The 26,876-nt window shown below is 30.5% G+C and overlaps 3 protein-coding genes across 3 annotated transcripts; 1 reads left to right on the forward strand and 2 right to left on the reverse strand.

Moving 5' to 3' along the window:
• Positions 1 to 203: 203 nt before the first annotated feature.
• On the reverse strand, positions 204 to 1,037 carry LOC132949689 (uncharacterized). The gene has a single exon (XM_061020694.1). The coding sequence runs from the start codon at positions 1,035 to 1,037 to the stop codon at positions 204 to 206; it is 834 nt and encodes a 277-aa protein (XP_060876677.1).
• Positions 1,038 to 2,062: 1,025 nt separating this feature from the next.
• Positions 2,063 to 3,034, forward strand: LOC132949694 (uncharacterized; the record flags this gene model as incomplete). Its single annotated transcript, XM_061020707.1, has 1 exon — positions 2,063 to 3,034. A coding segment is annotated over one exon (858 nt), but the record flags the coding sequence as incomplete, so codon positions are not given.
• A 4,209-nt stretch (positions 3,035 to 7,243) lies between these two features.
• Positions 7,244 to 10,547, reverse strand: LOC132949703 (zinc finger MYM-type protein 1-like). Its single transcript, XM_061020717.1, has 6 exons — positions 10,367 to 10,547; positions 10,215 to 10,298; positions 8,682 to 9,449; positions 8,473 to 8,595; positions 7,885 to 8,403; positions 7,244 to 7,746 (listed from the first exon to the last, which is right to left on the reverse strand). Exons 1-6 carry the CDS (start codon positions 10,545 to 10,547, stop codon positions 7,244 to 7,246), a joined length of 2,178 nt encoding a protein of 725 aa, XP_060876700.1.
• Between the last annotated feature and the right edge of the window lie 16,329 nt (positions 10,548 to 26,876).

Here is a 26,876-nt window from a genome sequence, read left to right on the forward strand (position 1 = left end):
TCGTGTTAAAATTATTATATTAGGAATAAATTAAAATTAATACCTACGAGATTCAGTTGTACATCAAGTTTTCTGTGAACTAACAAATAACAATAAGTACCAACATAAATTTAAGGCATTTATTATTTATTTTAAACTAAATTTAATGATTTTATAATTTGTATTAATAAAACGTTGTCCATTGTGTATAATGTATGTACTGATCATGATGCGTTATTTAAAAAATAATCCACGAATGCATCTCTTACTTCTTTTGCCCTTTGAAGAGCATTTGTACCTCTTGCTCGTTGATTTAAATTTTCATTTTCCCAATAATTGTTATGTGTGTCCAACATAACATTACAATAGTCTAAATCAGTATCGCCATCTTTTTCTCTGACAATGTTATGCAATAAACACATACATTTAATTATAATTACGGCTTTTTTTGAACTGACCTCGATCTCCTTTCCAAGCAATCTCCATTTGGCACGTAATATTCCAAATGTACATTCAATACATTTACGCGCTCTTGATAAATTATCATTAAAACGTTCTTTTGCCGGTGTTAAGGTTCGGGAAGGAAAAGGTCTCATTAAATATGGCTTTAACGGGTAGGCTTCATCTCCGATTAAAACATGAGGTACCTTGATATTTGTTCCTGGTAAATTTTTTTCAGGTGGTACATTTAAACTATTACTATCCATTAAATGAAAAAGTGCCGAAGATGCAAATGTTCCTCCATCGCTCTGCTTTCCTCTTGCTCCTACCTCAACTGTCAAAAACTTTTTGTCTGCATCTGCAACTCCTTGTAGAACCAATGAAAAGTATTTGAGATAATTGAAGTAGCTCGATCCTGAATTTTTTGGACACTTAATTTGGCAATGTTTCCCATCTAAAGACCCAATGCAGTTCGGAAAACCCCATCGATTATAATAGTCCTTAGCAACTTTTTCCCAATGTTGTTTTGTAGGAACTGGCATAAAGTCATGTACAAATTCTTCCCATATGACTAGACAAACTTCATGAACAATCTTTGATATGGTACATGCACCCATTCGCATTGAAAACGATAAGTTTCGAAAAGAAATTCCAGTTGATAAATACCTTTTTAAAATATAACATTCATTTATTATTAGTGATTTTGTAAATATAACAAAATAATACAATATAATAAGGTATTAGGTAATATAATATGAATTTAAAATAACGACCTAGGAAGCGTATTAGTGATAATTAAATAAAATATAAGTATTACTATAATATTATAGTTATATATCATATTATGATAGTCATATAATTAATATACCTACCATTAAACACAGGGGCGCCATTTTAGCCATAAGCTAGAATAGCATAATTAATTTAAAAAACTAAAGTATACTGTATGGAATATTGTATTATTATTCATTATAATAAGTTAATAAATAAATATAATGTATTAATTTTATTTGGAATAAATTGCATTAATTAAATGTAGATACCTATACGGATCGCGGAAGAATGCGAAAGCAGTTCCCGTGGCGCCGTCGGTTGAAAACTGGAAAAAAAAAGTTACCTATACGGCTATACCTAGGTACTAAATATTTTTAGATCTATACCAAAAAGCAAACAAATTATTAATGAATAATTTGAATTCATTAAAATATGTCCTTCAAGAGTTTAACCCCATACAAGCGACTTACATACAAACGATATCTGTATTTATCATTCTAAAAAAAAGTTGCTTGCTTAAATTTTGGCACCCCTATTATAAAACTCAAATGGCGCCCCTGAATTTAAACATATTAATATATTATACTGAGTAACTTAGTAATTTCTACTTTTAACCACACAAGTGTCCCGGAAAACCCTGGTTTAATTAACTAAAATAGTAAAATATCTTACATAACTGATTACATAATGTCATAATGCCAAACAGTTTTCAAGTCGAAATTTTAATTATAACGTTACCCTGGCACCCGGAACTTTGAACTCTGTTTTCCGCGGTACTGGTTCGGTTACAAATTTTTTTTTGGTGGTTACAAATTGTTACATAATAGATTACATAATACCAAACAGTTTGTAAAGAATTTGAATAATTATAGGTAATGAAATAAAAGCTAAGTGGAAAAACTTAAAAGACAAATTTAGAAAAGAGTTGCAAAAAGAACCAGTTCGTCGTTCTGGTGATGGTGGTAGTGATTACAAATCAAAATGGCAATTTTTCAATCAGATGATGTTTGTTAAAGATTCATTAATGCCCAGTTGTTTGTCCGGAAATCTTGTTACTGCAGAAGAGCAAAATATCCAATCACCTATATTTGAGGAAACTAACGATGATGGTCACTGCATCGAAAGCGATATTGATGTAATGGGTACTAGTAGTATAACTGACGTATTATCACCCTCAGCTGAATCAACAAAACATTCACTTTCTATGCCAAAATCCAAAAAAAAGAAAAGGCGCGCCGATGAAGACGACACTCACACATTTTTGGAACTGGAAAAACAAAAAATAGCTATACTTCAAAGAGCACAGGAACGAGAAACTAAAACAAATGATGATCCAGATGCACAGTTCCTATTAAGTTTCCTACCATACATTAAAGAATTTGATCCACTAGAAAAACTGGAGGTAAGGACTCAAATTCAGAATGTAGTGTTGAATGCCTATAGAATGAAAAAAAATGTTCATCAAAATAATTACCAGCCTTATCTACTCCCTTCATCAACCGCAGCCTTTCCGTTTACAACTAACGAATCATCTCAGTGGGTTTTACCTAACAACACTACTACAACTAGGTCCAACTCCATTGATCAAAATGTACCGATTACTTCAAGTTTGAGAAATAATCAGAATTCTGAGTTAATGTTGCCGGTAAATAATCAGACTACTGAGTTAATGTTGCCGGTAAATAGTCAAGATCCTTATAATCATATTCTACCGGAACCATTTTGAAAAAAACTTATACAAATATTTTATCATAGATATACTCATAGGCAATACAGTATTTACTATTTTAAACTTGTATGAATATATTGTATATTATGTATTATTAATTTTAACATATAAAAGGAGAACATTCTGTTTATTTAATATTTTTTTAATCACCTCAGTAATAGGTGAGTATTTTTTTATAAATTATGTATTTAAAATGTATTTATCTTGTTATTAAAAAAGTACAGTTTAATTGTTTGTTTAAACTATTAATATCTTTAAAAAAATAATAATAAATAACGAAATTGATTATAATGTTACTTACCTTAAAGTTACATACAACCTTTCAGCATTTGAAATCGGCTTCTTAAAATTAGTCGTTTTCTTTTGAATTCGTTTACCGATTCTCTTTAAAATAAAGTCGTAAGTCCCAATCGACATTCGGAGATATTCGAAAAATTTAGTTGGTGATTTTCTTAAATCAGCATACAAATGATGGAACTCTCCATACATTTTCCGGGTGCGGTTAATCGGGTGAACGCCAACTCTTTTCTTTTTTAACATTTTACTTCGTAAAAACGGATTGTCTAAGATTAAAGAGAGACGTTCCACTGTGATGAACGACATTTTCACAGAACAGATGAACTACAACTGTAAAAATTGGGCAAATGTATATTTGTTGTTGAATGAAAAACAGCATGCCGCTGAAAAATAACGCTCCTCAATGTATACACATAGCCGCTCACCGCTCGCCGAGCGTCGTCACCGCTGACGCTGCCGCTCGACGCTCGACGCTCGCCGCTCCCCAATGTACACGCAGCCTTACACACACGGTCGCACGCACCACCATTTGGCAGCGCAGAGGTGTGCTTATACGGCGGAGCACCGTTGGGTTTGGACTAAACCACGGGGTTCGCTAGTAGTAGCGGTATGGACTGTTCTGTCTCGTTACAGAGTATATGCGTTTATATTTTATATTTTGTTACATATTATATATTCAGTTATTTGTATTTTACTATTATTATTATTGTTTAAATTGTTATTCTTAAAGTACAGACACTTTATTTTATGAACCAAGTTGAGTATTTGAATTATTTTATATTAAAATTTAACTTATAATATTTTGTTTTGTTATTCATAATTATCAAAGTACAAACACTTTATTTCATAAACTGAGTTGAGTATATGCGTTTATATTTTATATTATGTTACCTAGTCATTTGTATTTTACTATCAAAATACAAAAATTTCCTAGTTTTATTAAATGAGTTAAATATTTCTTTCAATACTGAATGCTTACCTTTATATAATCTTTGAAGCACTCGTATAAGGCGTCCAGAACTTCTGGGACAAACAAACTGATTGCTGGTTTCAAAACTCTAAAGAAGTGTGATAAACTGCGATAACTATTACCCGTAGCTAAAAAAGACAAAGTTAATTCTAATTTTATCCTCGCAGGGATTGCAGATCTCATAATTGTATCTTCTCTTTGTATTAGATGAGATATTTTTTGTAACAGAAATTCAAATTGGTCAGGTGTTATCCTCATAAAACTTCTATACTCAAGTTGATCTTCAGTAGCAAGTTCTCTTCAAATTCCAACTGAATTACCAAGGGTATCCCGTCTCAGCAACCATTTTCTTGTCCATAATCGTTTTTTTTTTCTGATTCGTTTTCTAGTTCTTATATCAATGATGATATTATAACGTTGCAATGATAAAAAATTGTCTTTAAAAAAAGGCGACGGTCCATCGCGACATAATGCTTCTTTAATATGATTTCTCTTATCTGGATCTGCCCAGTGAAGTTTAAACTTGGGTGTTTAAATTACTACATACAAATGAGGCTGTTCATCATTTGTATGGAGTGGCTTTGATGGACTGTATTTTGAAAATGGTAGGAATAGGTATAATAATGAAACCGAGTTGTTATATGATTACCGGTGGACGGTCTACTATTGAAATAACATAAATAATATAACAATGGGGTACACTTGGTGCTGGCCAGCTGGGGGGTACTATAAATCTTATTCTTAATGTATAAATATAACAAACATAATATAATAGTAAGAAAATACCACAATTTAGGTGGATAAACAATAATTAATAAAACACAGATATATATATATAAAATTTCGAACCTTGACCGTATAGTACGGCCCCGGCAGGGATGGCGTGGTAGACACGAGCTGCAGTATGGACTTCGGTTGGTTCAATGGATGGTTGTTAGACGGTAGGTCGGTGTAGGCACACGGTGACAAAGAGAAAAAAACTAAGTTTCCCAGTAGTAGTTAATTGTGGTAATGTCCAAACTTTTGATCACGGTCACGGTATGAGTACTGGTCGGAAGGTGAGTCGGACGGTACTGAACCTGCATCGCCAGGCGGCCTGCATACGGAGCAATGTCTTTGCCGAGAGAAGGGGAGACGCCGTATAACTGTTTTCTCGCCCGAACATTGGGTATTATAAAATAAATAAAAAATATACAATGATATTATACATTATTCTGTTATAATAAACTATATTGCAATTACTGTTCTAAAATTGATTACTACTTATTTCAAAAACATCATCTTTCTGGATCCCTGAAGGGGCAGCACGTAACAAGGTGTTAAATATATTTAATGTTGCATCACAGTATTATACATTTACAGAATAATTTAAATAAAAAGTGATTTAATAAAATATTAATAATTTACGTTTTAGATAAAATTATATTATATATGTTGGTCTGATCTGATCAAAATTGTGTAATATACTATAGGGTAAATAGGTTCTATCTATAAAATAAAAATATTTAGCGAGTAAAATAGTCCTTTGTATAGAACATTTTTACTCCAAACTGTTTTTTTGTTGTTTATTATTTTTAGAGAATTAACTAAAATAGTGAGATGCTATATTTGAATGTTTTATTGTTATAGAAAACATGCTTGATTTTTTGATATCAATTATAAACAATTATCCCTATATGATAAAAAGATATGTGACAACAAACCTTAAAAATGCTCTCCTAAAAAATTATATATTTTGACATAGAACCTTTTTTGTCTCAGCCCGCGATATTACAAATATGTCTCTTTCTGAATTTTTGAAAAAATTGAAATCACTCAAGTGTTTTAATAGTTTTCCAGTTGATGCTCGTACCATTCTAAAAAAATTCCATCAGTTTCTCCTGGAAAATATTACCATTTAGGAATGGCTAATGGTTTAAGAAATATAAATAACTTTTTAAATTATTTTGTAGGCACAATTAAAATAAATATTGGAATTGATGGTTTGACTCTTATCAAAAATGTAGGTAGCTCATTTTGGCCAAACTTAACCTTTTTTTTTATGTTTATTACCAAACGTAGGAGCAGACACCCTCACCAGGTACCCACAGTCACCAGATGAAGACTTAGGGAGCAATAAGATACAGATTGCCATCAATAAACCAACCCTCATGGATTACAGTTCAAAACTCATGAAACAGATTGATCATCTCCGTGAACTGCAACAAGGGGACAGTAAATTGAATAAGATACTTCTACAGGTGGCTAGCAAGGAAAATCAGCACTTCTTTATATTCAAAAAGCTACTATTCACTCAAAACGAACATGGACGATACAGGGTTATAATACCACAAATCATGAAGGAGGTCATTGTACAAGATATTCACAAAAGATATGGACACATGGGAACATTCAAAGTCTATACCAAATACTCAAACTACAATATAAGATGATTAATATGTACCGAATAATAAAACGGATCATCAAAGTCTGCGACCTCTGCCAGAAAGCTACATGTGACAATCAGTTAGCCAGGGGACCAATTTGTAGTATTCTGCCAGAAAGACCACTGCAAATCAAATCACTTGACCTTATAGGCCCACTACCTAGTAGACAAAGAGGTGCAAGTATTATATATCGTCGCGAAGCTGCAGCAAAACTTACACAATACTCTTTGGAGCCATCAATCCTTCTGCTGGACATCATAAGGGCTAGCCATAAGACTATAAGACCATAAGACCTTCCACATCCACATTCACAGAAATTGAGGCATCGCTCCCCATGGAGGAACCACCGATTGTACAACGTCAACAACATAGGCGTGCGCAGGAATTTTGTATGGGGTGTGCCATGAAGAAAATTCGGCCGCTTTCCCTTATATGGGCCTAAGCAAATCTAACCTAACCTCAATCTAAAAAAGGATAAATTTAATGCAAAATATCAATTCATAAAAATGTATATTGATTAAATGTTGTGCTTCACAAAATGTTGATATATTTTTACAATAAAGTATATACCTATATACCTAATGGATAGTAACCTACGTTAGAACATAAAAAATAAAAATAAAAATATTATAATGGTAATCTTTTTTCTACAGGACTTAAAACTTTAAACTCTTCAATTACGGTATTGAAATCTACTGATTTTGTCATTTCTTGCTCAACGAATAAAAATAAAAGTGATTCTAAACGTTCTTGTGACATTGTTGAACGTAGTTTCGATTTAACAATAGATAATTTGGAGAAGGCCCGTTCACAACCACAACTTGTGACTGGTATAACAACGAACTTGGTAATGGCTTCGTAGAAATTGGTAAAAATATTTTTCCTATTTGAAGCCATTAACCAATCCAACCATTTATAAATAGTGTGAGTACATGTACCAATTGGAATATCTTTTATTGATGCAAGTATTTTGACTTCAGAGTCCAAATCTTTATTTAAAATGTTGAAAAATGTTTTTATAACTGAATAATCTTCAATAGTCGGTTGTAATTTAATTAAATTACCAACCGAAGTAATTACTTCTAGAGTACTATCTAAAAATCTATTATCAATTTCTCCTAGTAAATCATCTAGAATAGGATAAAATACATTAATCCTAATTTCATCATATTTAGTTTCTGAAAAAAATTGTGATTCTCCATTTTCATCAATTTTTCTAGCAACTTTTCTTTTTAATACTTCTGGAATATCAATTTTGTTTTTATTGCAAATATCAATGGTGGTTTGGTAAATGTTATCATACTCTTGTTGATCATTTCTCATTTTACTCAAAAACTTTTTCAGTCCTTTTACAATTTCAACAGCAGCTAATAAATCTAGAACAGGAGCTTGGAGTGAAGCACTAACCTTTAATACTGCTCGAAAAATTGGTTCCATTAAATTCATTGCAAAAACAAAGTTAAATGATTTTAATTGATATTTTAATCCTAATCCTTTTGCCCTGACATCGGGTACTTGAGTATTTTCACATATCTCATCAATTGCTGGTACCAACATACTAAAATTTTCTTGAACTGCTGATACTGCTTCCGCTCTGCATGCCCACCTAGTATTTGACAGCGACTTCAGAGTTTTTAGTTTGATACAAGATTCTTTTGATATTTTTTCAAGTGTAGCATGTCTGATCGGGCTTCCTTCAATGAAATTGTATAGGAATTGTACTGTTCCAAGAAAATCAAATACTATTCTATGCTTTATTTTTTTTTCTGTTTTCTTTGAAATGGAATCTATTAATGCCAAATTCAAACAATGTGCATAACAATGTACATATATAATTTTATTATTTTCTGCCTTACATCTTGCTTGTACACCTGATATTTTTCCTGACATTGTTGAAGCTCCATCAAAGCAGACTGCTAATACAGATGACCAGGATGTATTATAATTAGTAACAACATCTGAAAGTGTATTGAAAATATCTACAGCATTTAAAGATTTTAAACGCTTTAAACTTAAAAATGTTTCAATGGGTCTATTCTTAGTAGTATCAAAATATCTAACTAACACGGCAAGTTGCTCGTGATGCCCCACATCACTGGTCTCATCTGCCATAATTGAAATCCATTTTTGATGAATTTTGGTTTTAATACATTATGTATGGAAGTAATTAAATCATTCTGTATATGATTACTAGTATACTGGGCATTTTTTGGTCCATTGTCAAAATGATTTCTTAATATTGGATCGTATCTGGAAAGAAGCTGGATAATTTCTAAAAAAAGTCCCCTTTGGTTACTTTTCAATGATTCGTTATGCCCACGAAATGACTTTCCACATTTTGCTAGACAAATTATTATATCTATTATTCTTTCCATCAATTTTCTGTTTTGAATACGTTCAGTTTCTTTTTTTGCAAGGATAACTTTTCTTGTTTCATCCAATAATTGATCAATTGGTAACACAGCTTCATTAAGATAATTGTTCATTGAGTTAACACTATTCACATGAGATTTTGATAGCTGATGCTTTCTAAAAGACTCTATACCTTTGTACCAGTTAGTAAATCCAGTTTTTGAAAATGTTTTATCAATCTGACCTGCATTTAATTGATTACCAGAGAAAACTCTGCATGGAAAACAGAAACATTTATCAAGTACTTCACTATACTCCAGCCAGGGATAATTCTTAAACCAATTCGATTGAAAACAACGATACCGACCACTTTGTTTAATTCTTGGATAGAGTTTCAAAATTGGCTGAAATGGGCCATTTTGTATTCTATTTCTTAGTTCTAAAGCATTAGTTGGTAATTTGTTACTTGGGTCATCTGGATCTGAGTCAAAAATATCATAAAAAAAAAAAACATTTTTTCAGTTTTACTATGTCTAAACTGCAAATTATTTCAGTAACTTCACAAATATAAAGCATCAAATAAATAAATATATTATTATTTAAAATGTTATAATCAAAGCAATCTAATAAAGCGCAGTAAAGTCATAAGCATATTTATAGCATAACGAATGCAAATGAAAAAAAAAAATCTGACAAACCAATGAACATTGAAATCACAGATAAATGAAAAAACATTTTCTAGAGACATTTGTAATCTGAAACATATATTATATTTACATTTAAATACACCATAATAATTAGTTACTAACATACACAGATATATTATAATAGTATAGAGTATAGTATTAGAGTTATTCATATTATAAAAAAACAAATTTTATAAATTTTATTAGTTAACACTGACATGCATTATTCATTTCATTTTTCACTTATCAAAATATAAAAAAACAAATTGTATTAGTTAACACTGGCATGCATTATTAATTTCATTTTTCACTTATCAAAATATTACACATTTACAATAACTTAAGACATGTTAAATAAAAATGTAATTAATTAATTACATGTTTTACTACCACATTGAATTACACATTGATGGAATGCATACATTTATAACAAAAAATAATATTTAAATATTCTATAACTAAAATATTAATATTATTTATATATAATAATTTACCTTTTGTTAATAAATTTAAATCAACATCATTATTAACATTGTAATACTTAATATCATTATCATTACTATTGTCTAGAGGTACAAGTATATTTGTTTGGTCATTACAAAATGTGTCATTGTCTTTCTTATTGTCATCAGAGGTGTCAAAATCTATACATGTAAATGTAAAAATATTTAGATTAGACACCAAGGAACTATTGAAAAAAATTAATACTTACTGCTAATTTTACTGCTAGTAGTGTTATTTAAACTATTTTCTGCTTTTTCTGATGAAGCTGTTGAAGAAATGATTTCAGTTGTGCGTTGTTTTTTCACAATAAAATTATCCAGAGAACCACGAAGTTGTTCAGTCTCTTTTTTCCTATTTATCTTAATTCTGAGTTTCTCAGCACCCCCCATCTCTTTCCTTTTTACTCCTGACATAATGTCTATCTCCTGAGTCTAGTACTCAACTATTATTTTTATTTATTACAAAAACAAAATACGGGAGCACGTGTATAGATAATATCGACAAATGACAATCGACATTTTATCGTAAAAAATTTATCTATTATCAATGTGATACCATCGATGTGTGATACAAATATACAATACACGCCTTGGTGGTAAATTTAGTTGATACGGCATAATGATATCACTGGTTAGATAATGGTTTGATTTATTGGTTATTTAAAGTTGTTCATAGCGATAGCGTTCATATTGTCTGTATTATCATTTTTGCTACAGCGCTTAATTTATTTTCTCTAATTTTTACTATTTGTAGCTTAAAATTTAAACGAAGTCCCTGAATGAATAAAAGTTGTACAAAAAGCCAAGGGCCACGGGGTGTGCCACGGCACACCTGGCACACCCTGTACGCACGCCTATGGTCAACAAGATGAGTAAGAAAAGGTTGAAGCGAGAACGGTACCGAGAGACAAAGATTAACCATTCGCCGTTAGCGCCGACCAATCCAAGAAACCCATCAGTCGTCCACAACCTAGAAAAGGCATTCAAAATTAAACAGGCATTTAAAAACTCAAATTCTCATTGTTTTAATTTATCAATTTTCTAACACAAAAAAAAAAAATGATAAATAAAAAAGGGGACTATGTAACGAGACAGAACTACCTCACATTAAAATTCTATCAATGGCGACCTTCAGCTCGCACAGTGCATAAATAATGCGGAATATAACGTCGCGGAACAAACATCGACGCGCCGCCGGACGACCGGCCGCGAACTATTACGCTGCGTCCTAGGCAGGGTTGCCAACTATCCAGTTAAAAAAATCGGGACTTTTTTGCAATATGAGAACATTTTTTTAAGGTTTTAATATATTATAAAGGCAATCATTTCTGGCATAACATATTATAATATAAGATATAAGTACGGATATATTTGCTCTCTATATGTATATACTTTATTATTATAAATTGTATAACAAACATAATGTTTAATAAAATAATAATAATAATAATAATATAATATTTTAGACGAAATTTTTAATAAAAAAAAAGTATTATAAATTATAAATTGTAAATAATTATTAATTTTTCCAATTGTATTTTTTCTGGCTCTTCACGGCATTCAAAAAAGCTGTATCATCTTTCACTAAGTTCATGAAATCAGTACGGGAACTATTTGTGGAAGGCAATATATTCAGTGTTATCATTAATTCGTTTTTTATTAAGTCCACTGAACAACGATTTCTAACATCTGTCCATTTTAGTTTCATCATCGAAAAAACCCTCTCTACATGAGAATTAGATGGTGGAATACTTAGAATAAATTCTAATAATATTTCAAAATTTTCTAATTTCTGAATTGTTCTAACCATTTTTCATAAACAGTTAAATTATTTTTGAAGCTAACTGTTGGTATAGCAGGCTTGATAATTGTAAATTCTTCAAATATTTCATCTTAAGAAATTACATCAACTAGTCCAAATACTTCAATTATTTTTGCAATATCTTGATAAAGTAACAAATTTGATTTTAAGCAAAGTGGTTCCAAAAATTTTAGTGGCGAATATTCATAATCAAAATGATTAGATAAATAAGTTAATGCAGTGTTGTAGAACATATCAAAGTCTTTTTTTATAGTATTTATGTTAGATACTGATAATTTATTCTTACATGTGATGAAATTTGAGCCATAAAACTGTTCATTTATGCGAGTTGAAATATTAGTTTTTAACTCATTCATAATATAAAATATCTCGGGGGAACTCGTCTCAGACTTTTGAAGTAATTTACTTGCTTTTTCAAACATAATAGTAACATTGGCACAAAAATGTAAGTAAATACTTGGTTTTTTAAATATATGTTCAATTTCTGACTCGTCTTCTTCAAAAAATATAAGTTTTGTTATTTGTTTTGGACAGTCTTCGCCAAGAGAAATAAAATAAGATATCAATGCAGGATAAAACTTGAGAATTTTTTGGATCGCTGGGCCAATTGACAACCACCTTGTAGGACAATGTTTAACTAATTCTTGCCATTCTAACTCAGCATACAAAACAAATTCTTTTAAATCTTCGCGTCTGGATGCTGATACAGAAAAATGTGCATATATTTTCAGTACCAAAGTTTCTAAATCAAAATCGAGACCATCTAAAGCTTTTCGAAAAGTATTGTGCACTACGTGTGCTAAGCAACCACACTTAAAAATATTCTTATTATGTGATTGTAAAAGAGTAAATGCTGATCTCCGACACCCGAAATTAGAATTTGTGTTATCGGCACTAAATGCTGATACTTTTGACATATTAATATTATATTTTTCAAAAGTTGATAGAACCGAATTACTTATACCATCAGCAGTTTCGCAGGCTTGTTCAAAAAAATCTAATAATTTTATTTGACATCCAGTTTGCAGACAAAAATATTGAACTACAATTGGATACATTTTTCTATTTCCTTTATTAGATGTATCTGTAGCAACTGAAAAGTAAGAAATATTCTTTAGGGCGTTAACTATAATTTCTTCTGCTTTCGGCCCAAGTAAATTTTGTACTATAGCTTCAGCTTTAGTACGACCACAAGATATTTTGCTGGCTATATTTGAATCGGAAAAGATTTTAGGAAGCAACTTAAAATCACAATCAAGAGAATTATAAGATAAGTTATGTTTTATATTATGAACAATTTTAGAAACTTCTGCCAAATTAACTTGTTGACTTTCTAATGTATTTTTGGTAACAAAAAATGAATTTATTGTACATAATTGTTTACTAGAACTTTCTTTTTGTCTATGGGAAACGCTATTTGCATGGTGTTGCACATCAGATTTACCACCATGAGTAATTAAAAAGTCTTTCTTACATAGCTTACAATTACCAAAGAAATTGTTATTTTCTGATTTTCTAAGCCAAGTATATGAATTTAACCACACATCACGAAAAGTACAAAGACGTTTTACCTTTTTTGGTGGAGTATGACTAGTATTAGTAATATTTTTTGAACAATCTTATAGTAATAATAAATAATTATAACAATAACATAAAAAAATTAATAAATTTCATTTTTTTTAGGTGAACTGCATTATAAGAATAATAAGTAATATTTTAACAAAAAGATAAAAATAATTTTAAAAAGAATTAACATTTTCCTTAGATGAACAACCTTATAGTAATAATTAATTATTATAACAATAACATAAAACAAATTTTAATAAATAACTTTTTCTTATTTTAAAAGTAGATCTGTAAAAACTTTTGTCATCTCTTTGGTGGATCATGGAACTATTTTATATAAGAAACAAAAATAAACAAATAAATTATATTGGTACAACTTTGTGATCTTCAAAAAAGCAGTCTACACAATAGTATTTGTCACAACCCTCGCATTTAGTACTAGTTTTTTTGGAATACTTCTGTGAATGTTGTCTACCTTTTTCTTTCACCATTATGGTATAGCATTTATGGCACCTACTTTTTGAGGCTTTTATTAGCTTATGTTTAATTGTAGTTATTTGGCTATATGGTTCTGGTTCAATATTTTGAGTGATAAGACTTTCTACTAACGCTGTACGAAAATCAATTATTGATATCTTATTATTAGTTACTTGAGTAAATAAAACATGATCATTGACGACCGCAATATTCAAAAGTGTATCTAATACTACTTTTTTGTACCATTTTACAGTACGACGCAATGGATTTGAATAGGAACTCATTTGATCTGCTAAATCTATTGGAGATTTATTTTCATTATAGTCTAACACAACTCTTGGTTTTAGTGTGGTTTTACCTCGAACACACACCTCCACCATTTCACTATCATGTTCAGAAGAGATCATACACAATTCTCGTTTATCGCGACATTTTAAGACTAAAATATTTGATGAACTCCTCAAAGATACAATTTCATTTTTTTTTAATTTTTTTTTTGTCACTTCTTTAGGATCTTTAGGATTAAATAAATACCGAAATACCTACCTATTACAATATTACTGTAATATTAGGTACCTATATGTGTGTTGTCTATATGATTGTAAAATACCTATATCTTTGAAGTTGTATAATAATATCTTATTGAACATACTTTAATCAAATAAACATTAGTTATTTTATATTATTACCTACCTGAAATCGTTGCTGAATTTGTAATTGGTTTATCTATCCCAACATTCCCAACAATTTCATTATTTTGCATTTGCAACACATTAACAATTTGTTCTTGGACTAATTAATAATAAACAAACAATCAACTATTTTAATAAATTTTTTTTAAATCGAATTTTGTAAAATTAAAAATTTTAAATTCATCATTATTGTTATTTATAAATAATTATAGTTATTATTTAGAATTTAATTACAATAGTTAATACATTTTCCTTCTTATATTTCATTACTCATTGCTCAAAAGAATACATTTTTGGTAGAAATAATTTTTTCATTAATAAGGTAGACACCTATTTATTAATTAATATTTTTACTATAGCATTACTTTAATAATCTTGAAACTATATAAAATTGATATAAAAATAATAATAATAATATAATACTAAAAATAATTAAATAACCGAAAAAATAAATAGAAAAATTAAAATGAATAAAAAAATATAAATTATTATTATGTATATATTTAAATATAAATGGCCAATAGGTATTATAATATTTCTCCATAATTTAAGTGAGTACTAACCTGTGTATTCAGTATTCGAGTTTGAAACATCAGATGTGCAGCTACTTGTCTCTGTAAATGGCAGCGTTAATGATACAATGGTCTCAGCTTCTAAAAACGAAAAAATGATTAAAAAAAAGTACCAAGGTAGGTAAATAAAACTTGTCAAGCGCCCACGCCCACGCGAATTTTTCAATATTTTTTCGGGAACCTATGTAGGTACTACAACGAGCTAAGAACGATGGTACAAAAATTAATTGGCGGTAATCATTAGTTTTTAAGTTATAGCCTTACGAAGTTATCGATTTTTGGTACAGTTTACAGCGCTTATAAGTTATAGTGAATTTTGAAATTATTTTTTTTTGAAACCTAAGTAAAAAATACTTTTAAAAATTATGGTGCACAAATAAATTACCAGAAATCAATAGTTTTTAAGAATAGATCACCAGGTAAAACAATTTCAATCGATATTAAAAAAAAATAATATAATAATATATTTATTCAAAAAAACTCAGTGTAATAATTTTGTTTAAACCCCGACACCCAATCATGGTGGTTTTACATAGCAAGTCAATGGATGTTGAATTGTCAGAGCGAGTGACCACGCCGCGCCGTGTACCTACTACCTATATATGAAAATAGAATAGGTACTATACATTTAAATTAGCTATAACTTTAAAATAAGTCTAACAGCCTAATTCTGACTTCACCATCATTTTCGGCATGCTTCACTTTAAGAAACGTTAAAAATAATGTTGCAAAAAAGGGGGGTTCGGTAAAACAGAAAATCTCCAAACGCGTGGCAAAATGGAGCGTTTTACAAATGCGTAAAACACCGATTATTGTGATCTACGTATGTCAATAACTTAAAAACTATATATTCATTTCTGATAATTAATGTCTGCGCCATCATTTTTAAAACGTTGATTTACCTAAGTTTCCGAAAAAAAAATGAAAAATTCATTATACAATATGTTCTCTTTAATATTTAATACCACTTTAATACCAGACATTAAATACTTAAATGTACAGCCTTTTAATACCTAAATGTAATTTATACTTACCTTCTGGCCGCAATTTTTTTGTTTGAGTATCACTGTTTTCAGTTGATATCGATGAGCTGGCCTTTTGAAAAATTTTGAAATATCTAAATTTTCAATTTTGTTTTGTTTCACTTTACATGACGAAATATGGCGTGTCCAATTTGTAGGATGTTTATGACTACGTTTTTTTTTACCACATATGCAAACGTAATCGTCGTTACTAAACATTATTAAATATTAAAAACTATTTAATAAAAATTAAATAATAATTCGGTAACTTAAGAACATTTAATATGTACGGACTACCGAATACTGATTTCTACTTTCTTATAATTATAAACACTTGATAATCACAACGTGAATCAATGAAATGAAAAACACAAATGAAGAATAAACTTGTAAAATATATTAAAATAAACTCGATGTTTCGGCGGGTAAAACGCCCAATATGAATAATATTGGAAATAATCGGTTTATTTTTAGAGCTATCGCGCGATCAAACGTCCAAAATTAATTAAACCAGCGCGTTCAAACGCGACCAAATGCTATAGAGTATTATAGACCGCGCACGTATTTTATCGATGTGAATATTTAATATTATAGGCTGCTGATTTATTTTAAGCGATCTAATTGTGACGTTTTTTACAGGCTGCAGACGCTTGCCATAGAATCTTCTATACTGTAGATTGTACAATATTTGAATATTGTACGCCACTTTATAAACCAATTACTCATATTATACCTACTATAATGAATTAATAACCCAGCATCTATTCAACCACCCAACTGGGTACCCACCCACCCACCCACAATTTGTATGTGTTGCTCAAGCAACACATGGACCATAGGATAGCCGCCACTGATCGAACAAATGTTCCTGAAAGACCAAAGATCAATGAGAAAAATGGCTATGTAATCGATTGATGTTTTAACAACAAAAAAACTTAATAAAAACATGCACAGAGAAGAAATAGAAGCAAATCGAATTGACGAACAAGATAAAAAAGAGCTGTGTGTAAATAATACTTTGGAAACAATAGAAACGGATGAAACATATTATACTGACACTGGCGACAATACAGACAAAGATTCCAATTATTCACCAAATTCAATGTCCTCACTGTCTTCAACGTATAGTGCTAATAAATAGTCACAAATGAGACTCGAGTTACCAGCTCTAGCATTAGCGTGTGATAGAACGGGAATATCTGATCGAACTGCTGCTACTATTGCTAGTGCAATACTACAAGATGTTGGAATAATTAAAACTGATGATAAACAACATGTGATTGACAGAATGAAAATAAGGAGAGAGAGACATAAGAAACGCCAAGATCTAAAAATACAAACTGATAGGCAACCGAAAAGTCTATATTTTGACGGACGTACAGACCACACTTTTATAAATCAAAAAACAGATGACAAATATTATCGTAATAAAATAACAGAAGAACACATTACACTCATAAGAGAGCCAGGGTCTCGGTTTATGGGACATTGTACTTCTGTAAATGGAACTGCTATAAGTATTAAAAACAGTATTATAAGCTATTTAAGAACGAACGACATATTATGTACTTCAAAATTGTTGGTGATTGGTTGTGATGGGACCGTCGTAAATACTGGTAGTAAAGGGGGTGTTATTAGGCTAATAGAGGAACAGCTAAATAAACCACTACAATTGGTAATTTGTCAGTTACACGCTAACGTTTATGCACCCATGTGGTTTCACATAAAAATGAAATCATATCGTTCATTAGGTTCAAAACATATCTGGCAAAACAATCAATTTTCAAGATACTTGCCAAAAAATTACCAAAAAATTATTAATCCAGTTATTTAAAGAAATGCATATTTTGGAGCACCTGAAAATATTCTTTTAAGTATGCTAGTTGATGATCGAATGCGTATAAGAGAACTTGCTTTACAAAAAATTTTTAATTCAAGACTTAGCAAAGCAACAGGAGTTCGTATCTTTAAAGTACCTTTACTCAATTTCGATGCTTCTGATTATACTGAATTAGTAGACTGGAACAAATGTGAAATAACTGAGCCACCAATATTATCAATGATTGAAAATGAAGTTTTGAATCGAGTAATATATATATTTTACAAAACCGTTTATTAAATACTTAATTTTTTGTTTCTTTCAGATTGTTATGTCCGGACAAGTTGCTGAGTACATTAATATATTTCCATGTCATACTCAAGCTGTTGAGAGAGTCGTTAAGTTAGTAACCGATGCATCTACTGCGGTTTGTGGTGAATCAGCAAGAGATGGATTTATACGAGCTTGAATTGAGTCGCGGGCTATAATGCCATCATTTAATACAAAAAAGAATATAAATTGTTTAAACTATAAAATTATTTGATAAATAAAATTCTAATGATAAATATTGAAAAAAATGAAATCAACAATTATGTATTGAAAGAAGACTTCTTACAATTTGTACCAGTAAATTCTACCACTGGTCAAAATTTGGCCACAGTAATTCTAGTTACTTTAAAAAATCTTGGTATAAAATGTGACTATTTACTTGGCCAAGGCTATAATGGCGCCGCAGCTATGAGTGGTAATTTTAAAGGAGTACAGTCTGTTATAAGAGAAGTACATCCCGCTGCACTTTATGTCCACTGTAGTGCACATTCGTTAAATTTAGCACTTGCTCATTTGTCAAACATTCACCATATTCGAAATTGTATTGGAACAATAAAATCTGTAGGAAATTTTATTAAAATATCGGCTAAACGAACTGAACTATTAAAAAATAAAATAAAAGAATTTCTTCCTCAAACTAAATGGACAAAATTAACTTCCATGTTTGAGACTAGGTGGGTTGAAAATCATGATGGTATGCTTAGATTTTCAGAAATATATAAACCCATTGTTGCAACATTAGAAGAACTACAATTATTTGTTGACATTTAACATCATCTAAAGCTTTGCAGTTATATAAGTGTGTAACAACTAGTGAATTTATTTTAAGTATGATAACTGCGACCACACTTTTTTCTATAACTTTGCCATTATGTAAAATATTGTAGTCGGTAAAATGCGATTTAAGCGAAGCAGTAGATCATGTTGAAACTGTTTTAAGTGAAGTGACAGATATGCGAACAAATATTAATGAAAATTTCAAAAAAATATTCAATAAATCAGAACAATTGTTCATATCCGTGAACGAGGAAGAAAAAATAAAAATACCAAGATTAGTAAGTCATTCAAAAAATAGAATAAATGCGGATACCAAAATTCCTGAAGATTATTTTCGTATTGCAATTGCAATTCCATTCTATGATGATTTCATTAGTCAACTTAATGAACGGTTTTCCAAACACAAGATGATTTTATCGTCTTTGTATTTAATAATACCTAAAATGTGTTTGAAATCTCCAATTTTAGAATCAGATTTTAGTTTATATTCAGAGTTTATAAACGTTGACGAATTACCTTCAGAACTAAAATTGTGGAAAAGGAAATGGATAGATTTCAAAGATGTAGATCGTCCACATACAGCTGTAGAAGCATTAAATTATTGTAATCCTGAAATTTTTGCAAATATTCATTTTTTATTAAAAGTACTAGCTACATTACCAGTTTTACAGCAACTTCCGAACGAACTTTTTCGACATTAAAACGAGTCAAGACATTTTTAAGAAACTCTACGGGACAAGAAAGACTAACTGGACTAGCTCTATTAAGTGTCCATAGAGATGTTACGGTTAATCCCGATTAAGTATTAAACCAGTTTGCTCTTCAAAAAGATAGAAACATATTATAAGCTTAAAATAATATGATTTGTATTTGTGCATTTTTTTTTTTATTTCTTAATTTTGTATTTCAAATTTGTATATTGTAAGGTGACAAAATGTCAAAGTAATTTTGTTTATTTGATTTTTTTATATTTTAATAAAAGAAAATTAAATCTTTTTCCGTCTTATTTTTAACCAAATATCAAAAGTCAAAATCTAAATTCAATAAAATTAAAATATACATGTTTTGGACCCCCCCCCCCCCCGAAATAAATTTCTAGATACGGCCTTGCTGATGAAGCAGGAATGCATAAGATATTTTTTGCTAAAACTGATATTTTAGGATATACATTTTCCCGTGCTTTCCACCATAAACAAGGATTCTCGTTATAATTTATTTGAGGCTCTGATAAATAACGAGTAAATTCGTCCTCATCATCATCAGAGAATTGGCCCATTAGCTCGTCTAATATAGTTTTTTTTTGCAATTTGAGTATTGCCACATACAGCTGTCGAAATGTGATTTACAAATAATATTTTTGAACGGACAATTGATTGAATACGGTATTTAATTTCTTCCGACTGTTCAAATTTTAAATTTTTGTACCTAGGATCAAGTAGACTTGCTATTTGAGATAGGTACATTCACAGGTATTTCTTTAGAATTTTTCTCAGACACACTTTACATCGAAATTCTTTTAGCCATATCTTTGAAAACTGTGTTTTAAACATGATAGCGAACATACAGTCTGTTTTATTTGAACTCAAGTGCTTATAGTGATGAGACTACCAATAAGTGGCCGTACCTAAAATACATAAACAAGTTTTTAAAGTTTTTACAATTAAACAATAAAATTAATTATTAACAAGGTTTTTGTTAATATAAAATATTTACCATAGATATAGTGATTTGTTGTTCAGAACATAATATTGTCGTAGCTAGTTGCAGTTGTTTCAATAACTTTACAAGAACTTCACATTTATCCCAGTCTTCTTCTAACATTTCTAATTTTTTCGCAATTTTTGTATTACAATATTCTCTATCTGATATAACTGCTACAACAGCTGTACGCAGAATAAGCAAACGTCTAACATTACTAGGGATGAATTCCATCTAGTGGGACAACTTTGCAATAGAGTTAACTGTTATTGACCTGTTTGTTGTAGATACAATTGCAGTGCTTTGGATCGCTTTGGTGATTGTCTAAAAGCAGCTACAATTAATGAAGCTGTTTGGCTTCTATAAATTTGTTGTAGCGTGGTGTTATGATATAGCCTATAGCCTTCCTCGATGAATGGACAACAAGAAAATAATTTTTCATTTCAAACCAGTACTTTCTGAGATTAGCACGTTCAAACAAACAAACTCTACAGCTTTATATATTAAAGTATAGATATATAAATTAATGTTTTTGTGTAGATTAGACCTCTGGGAAGAAGACAGGCTAATTTAAAAATGGTTAAATTTGATTTTCTTTTATTCATCTGATATTAGTACGGTTAGATTAGGTTAGGATTTTGTATTATAATCTATATATATAAAAAAAAGTGTACATTTTGAATAAATTTTATAACTCAAGATTCACCAAACCGATTTCGATAAAAATTTCAGTGCATATTAAGATTGATATGTAGATGGTTTCTGTGAAGTTTGTACGCTGTGGTATAAGTTGTTCCGGAGTTATGGCCTCTTAAGTGCACACCTGGTGACATGGCCAAAAACAACAACAACGTCTATACAATTTATCTTAACTTCTCCGTTACCCGGAATAAAAATTCTGATTTGCAGCAGTATATTATCAGGTAGGCAATCTATCTGCGGTAGATCGTGGACCCCGTGCTGTTTGTACGTAAGTGTATGATTCAACTCTAAAGTATCAAAGTTATACTAAGTTTGTCGTATTCCACCTACGGTGGATTAATATAATCAATGATAATCTATTTATACAAAAATGGAGGGTGAAAAATGTACGTTACCTCATCAATCGAGAACGGCTGGTCCGATTTGGCTCAAATTTTTTTTTAAATTTTGGACACCATACACCGAATATTAAATAACGAATTGAACAAAGTTTGAGTCATATAGAGCTGGTACATTTAACGGGCAACGAAGTGCACGGGATCAGCTATACTATAATAAAAATATATAAGTATTGTTAAAATGTTAAAAATATTTTAATGTGTTATTGGAAATAAGTCAGAAAAAAATTCGGGTAAAAAGAGTCAACTCAATAAAAAAATATTTTTTTATTTTTTTTTTTAAAAGATTTTTTATTTCATTATATTAATATTTAGAAATATAGCTTGACAAGAAGTTAAATTATTAAATACATTTGGGTCTTCTTCAAATGGAATAAAAGATTTTTCTCAATAAATTTTCAAAATTTCAAATGCGTTTCCTCAACATTACCAAATATGGACTTAACCCCCTTTACCCAAACACCACAGATCTGTCCACATCCCTCGGAGCGCAAATGTGCTACTCTGGGGCGCAAATGGGTTGTACCCCTAATTTAGGGTAATACATTTTTAATAACTTTTTTTATAGTAATTTCATAGGCTAACTGACCGTCTTCGTTTTTCTTATACAATATTATTTATATCATTGAATTCAAATTTAATACCATCCATTACAGTGACCCACTTATAACCTACTGTACAGTGTACTGCAGAACGATACCCACAGGCACCTTTTTATTTGTGATTATATTTTTCAAAAATTCAAACTTATATTTATTGCATTTATAATACATTTTTTTAAATAAAATAAAATAAGTGTTTTCAAGTGTCTATCTGCTACTAAATTGTCTGGTAAATTTCTGTAAGTTATAATTACAATAGTTCAAGACTCTAAAACTGATTATTGAACACAGCTGTGTATTACCATTGATTATAAATACCTGCTAGTAATATATAGATACTTAATAACAATATCTATCATATTATACACACTATTTTCATTAGATAATGAACTGTTATATCTTATACATTGTGTCGTTTCTTATTATGGGATTTTGCTCATTTTGTTACATAAAATAAAATAAAATGAAATAATAATATAACTAAAGAACAAAACAAAAATAACTTACACTTTTTTTCTGTCAATTTGCTTTTATAGTAAAGAAACTCTAAATTATCCTCGATAACCTCTTCATTTATATGTTTTTGAGCCGGGAACATACAATAATTATACGTGCGCCCGGTACCGAAATACTTCGTATGCGCTCAACACGCACGCACCGACCAACCTGTATAGTGTATAATAATGTATGATTAGCGACTCGAGAGTAGTGGACGGGATTGCCGAGAAAAGGCTTTGAGTGCTAGTTTGCGGTGGGTGTGTAGGCGTGTATGTGCGTGTATACTTAAAACTATACTCTTTGAAGAATAAACCGCTTTTGCGCATGCAGACTGAGCCTCTGAACAGTGCCTGACCCCCCAGGCGATGGCTATGCGTTCTATGATTGGTCGACAGTCATCGCCGGCCATCGTTGGCTGTCGGGCGCCCGTGTTAAAACTCTCACCATTATCCGGATTGTGATGGGCATGCACGAACAAAACGAGTTTTCGTCGGCCGAGCGGTTCAATCTTATGTGAAAAAGAGTTTAACAACAGAAAGGTAACTCAGAAAAATTGTAACTAAAACTTAACAGTATTTAAATTGCTGTATTACAGTAAAAACAATAGATATATAATAATAAATGATAAGAACTCACAATTTGTCGGCGCTCTGCTGGCCAGCCGCTATACCTGCGCCTGTATAAAATAATTTGATAGTTGATACAATCAGTTTTAAAAAATACGGTGATTCACACACGTACAAAACTCACAACGGTTGCGATTAGCGCATACTAAAAATAATATAATAAAAATGCACTAATTGCGCTTACAAATACAATAATTAATTCTGCGGCGATTAGCGCCTTTGGTACAAAATGATAATATGTCTGTGGCGATTAGCGCGCACAGCTTCAAAATAACAACAATAAACGAAGACTTGCGAAGTGCCGATTAGCAGGTCCATTTCAATCCCCCCCCACTTTCGAAATTTGAACTTCTGATTAGCCAAACGTTTGTGCATCGTTTGTGCAGAAATGTGCACCAGGTCCCGACGTTTGTGCACAAAAACTGAAAGCGTTATCCCAAAAACAAAATGGGGGGGGGCATTGAAACGGTAGCCCCCCCCCCCACATTGAATATTTGGATTTTTGAATGTGCCAAACGTTTGTGCATCAGGTTCCGACGTTTGTGCACAAAAACTCCCTGGGCTATCAAAAAAACAAAGTGGGGGGGGGGGGGCATTGAAACGAGACACCCCTTTTTTGGAAAATCCACATGTTTAAGGTGCCAAACGTTTGTGCATCGTTTGTGTAGAAATGTGCACCAGGTCCCGACATTTTTGCACAAAAACTCCCAGCGATATCCCAAAAACAAAGTGAGGGGTATTAACACGAGGGTCCCCTTTTTTGAAATTTTAAATATTTGTCATATTAATAAATGTGGTTTAGGTACCTAATAAGTTTAATACAATTTTACTATTGCCATGTAAACGTCTAAAAATAGTAGGGCAGTAGATCCATAATATATTATATTTAAATATTGTATTATAATAATATGAATAATATAATAATGTAATGTTTTAAATATTCCTAGGTTAACCTAACCTAACCTAACTGAGAATTTATCTCAGTGGTAATCTGCAGTGGGATCAGTTTTATTTTTCAAAAATATTGATTTTGAAGTTTTTTGAATTATTCAATAATATTTGAATATGGAAATAGATATTTTTCATAGAATACCTACATAAATTAATTTTTATATTGGTATCGCCATTCGTATAATTAGTAGGGAATGTTGGTAAAATTGGTTGGGTTTTTTAATTTTTTAATACATGATAAATTCAAAAATGTGTTCAAAATTTAAATTATTCAAAAATTAATTTGGCGGTAAATTTTTTTTTGTCAATCTTAATGTCGATACTTTTTTGAGAACATAAACTTGATTTCGAGGCTTGGCTGCGTTGAATCTTGAAGACTTTAAGTCGATACGACCAATATTGAACGATTTAGGTTTTCAATATAATACGAATTTGAAAAAACATATCAAACAATTTAAAAGGCTTGACTGCGTTGTATCTTGAAGACTTCAAGTCGATAAGACTAATATTGATGAAGTTAGGATTCCAAGTATTTTTTAAAAAAACTATAAATTCTATTCAATTTTTGGAACTCAGATCAGCTATGATAAATTCTCATTAAGTACCTACTTGAGCAAAAGTATTCAAATACTTTTTAATCACTTAAATACGCGTATCTTACATACTTTTCAAAACAGGTATCTGTATTTGAATACTCTTAAAAAGTATTTTTTTCTAGTAAGTATTATATTAATTGTTAAACTAACATTCTAAATCTAATAGATTATAGATTTAAATAATAATTTAACAATTGTTTTCCAGAATACATAATATAATATATAGTGTATTATATATGGATACATTTACGACTTATATTACACTTATAAGTAGGGTTCGGGACCTCTTGCATTTGCATGTTTTTTTATAGTGGTCGTAGTCTATTCTAAGTGAGTTATAAATTTGTTTTATGAAATTAAATACTAAGTTTGAATTTGCATATTTTTGCATATTTCGTCATATTTTAAGAAAAACGCAAATTTGAGCAATTTTTAGCATATTTTGGCATATTTCACATTTTATATTTTTATAAACGTAAAATTGTCCGGAAAAATCATAATTGGATGGTCGTAGTCTGTCGTATCTAACACGTACGTCTGCTTACGACGATAGTCTCTTTATCGCTTAATAATCAACCTTTTTATCGACAATATCGACAATTAGTATAGTTGTGGTAAAACCTAATGGATCCTATACTCCTACAGATTTATCTTATTATCACGAAACAAATATAAATTCAAACTTTCCCAAATAATCAATTATTAGCTGGGCTTGAATTGTACGATGAAATGAAAAGCAGTACGTGTTCATTCGTTAATCAGATCATCACGTTTAAGTTTTTTTCTTATTAACTGTGCTATTTTTTTTTTTATTATCAATTTGTCTTTAAAAACTTGTTTAAAAATGCCCAAAATAAATGGTAAAATTAATCAATATATATCCGAATTCGGAAAAAATATTTTTTCTACGGATGGAATTATTTTATTTTGTAAAGTATGTGAAACGAAGGTAGGTGTTGATAGGCAATTTATTGTATTACAACATTTAAAAACAGAAAAACATAAATTAGCAGTGAAGCGCCAACAAGATCGGATTAATAGTACCTCACAACAGTCACAGCAGTTAGTATTTACTTCAATGCATTAAAAAAATAGCACGTTTAACCTTGACTTGTGCAAAACATTGTTGTCCGCCAATATCCCATTAAATAAATTAAGCAACTGTAGTTTCAGAAATGTTCTAACAAAATATACAGGAAAAGAAGTACCGCATGAGTCCACTACTCTGCGTAAAGTTTATGTTGATGAAGTCTATAAAAATACAATAAACAAAATTCGTGATTACGTTGATGGGAAAAAAAATATGGGTTAGCATTGACGAAACGACTGATGTAACCGGTAGATATGTAGCAAATGTCATTGTAGGTACATTGGAAGAAAATAATTACGGTAAACAATTTCTGTTACACGTAGAAGAGTTGGAAAAAGCTAACCATATGACGATTTTTAAATTATTTGATAAATCGATGAATATTCTGTGGCCGGAAGGAGTAAGACACGATGATGTGCTGTTGTTTTTGTCCGACGCTGCACCCTATATGGTAAAGTCAGGAGATGCAATAAAAAATCTA

Source organism: Metopolophium dirhodum, chromosome 1 (assembly GCF_019925205.1).
Source record: "Metopolophium dirhodum isolate CAU chromosome 1, ASM1992520v1, whole genome shotgun sequence".
Lineage (NCBI taxonomy): Eukaryota > Metazoa > Arthropoda > Insecta > Hemiptera > Aphididae > Metopolophium > Metopolophium dirhodum.

Excerpts from the sequence above, each read along its gene's own strand:
- LOC132949689 (XM_061020694.1), bottom strand. The coding sequence starts at position 1,037 with ATGGGTGCATGTACCATATCAAAGATTGTTCATGAAGTTTGTCTAGTC.
- LOC132949703 (XM_061020717.1), bottom strand. The coding sequence starts at position 10,547 with ATGGGGGGTGCTGAGAAACTCAGAATTAAGATAAATAGGAAAAAAGAG. Across the intron at positions 10,299-10,366 it reads TACTAGCAGTAAAATTAGCA|ATTTTGACACCTCTGATGAC; the intron begins GTAAGTATTAAT and ends TTACATGTATAG. Across the intron at positions 9,450-10,214 it reads ACTTGTACCTCTAGACAATA|ATCCAGATGACCCAAGTAAC; the intron begins GTAATGATAATG and ends TTTTTGACTCAG.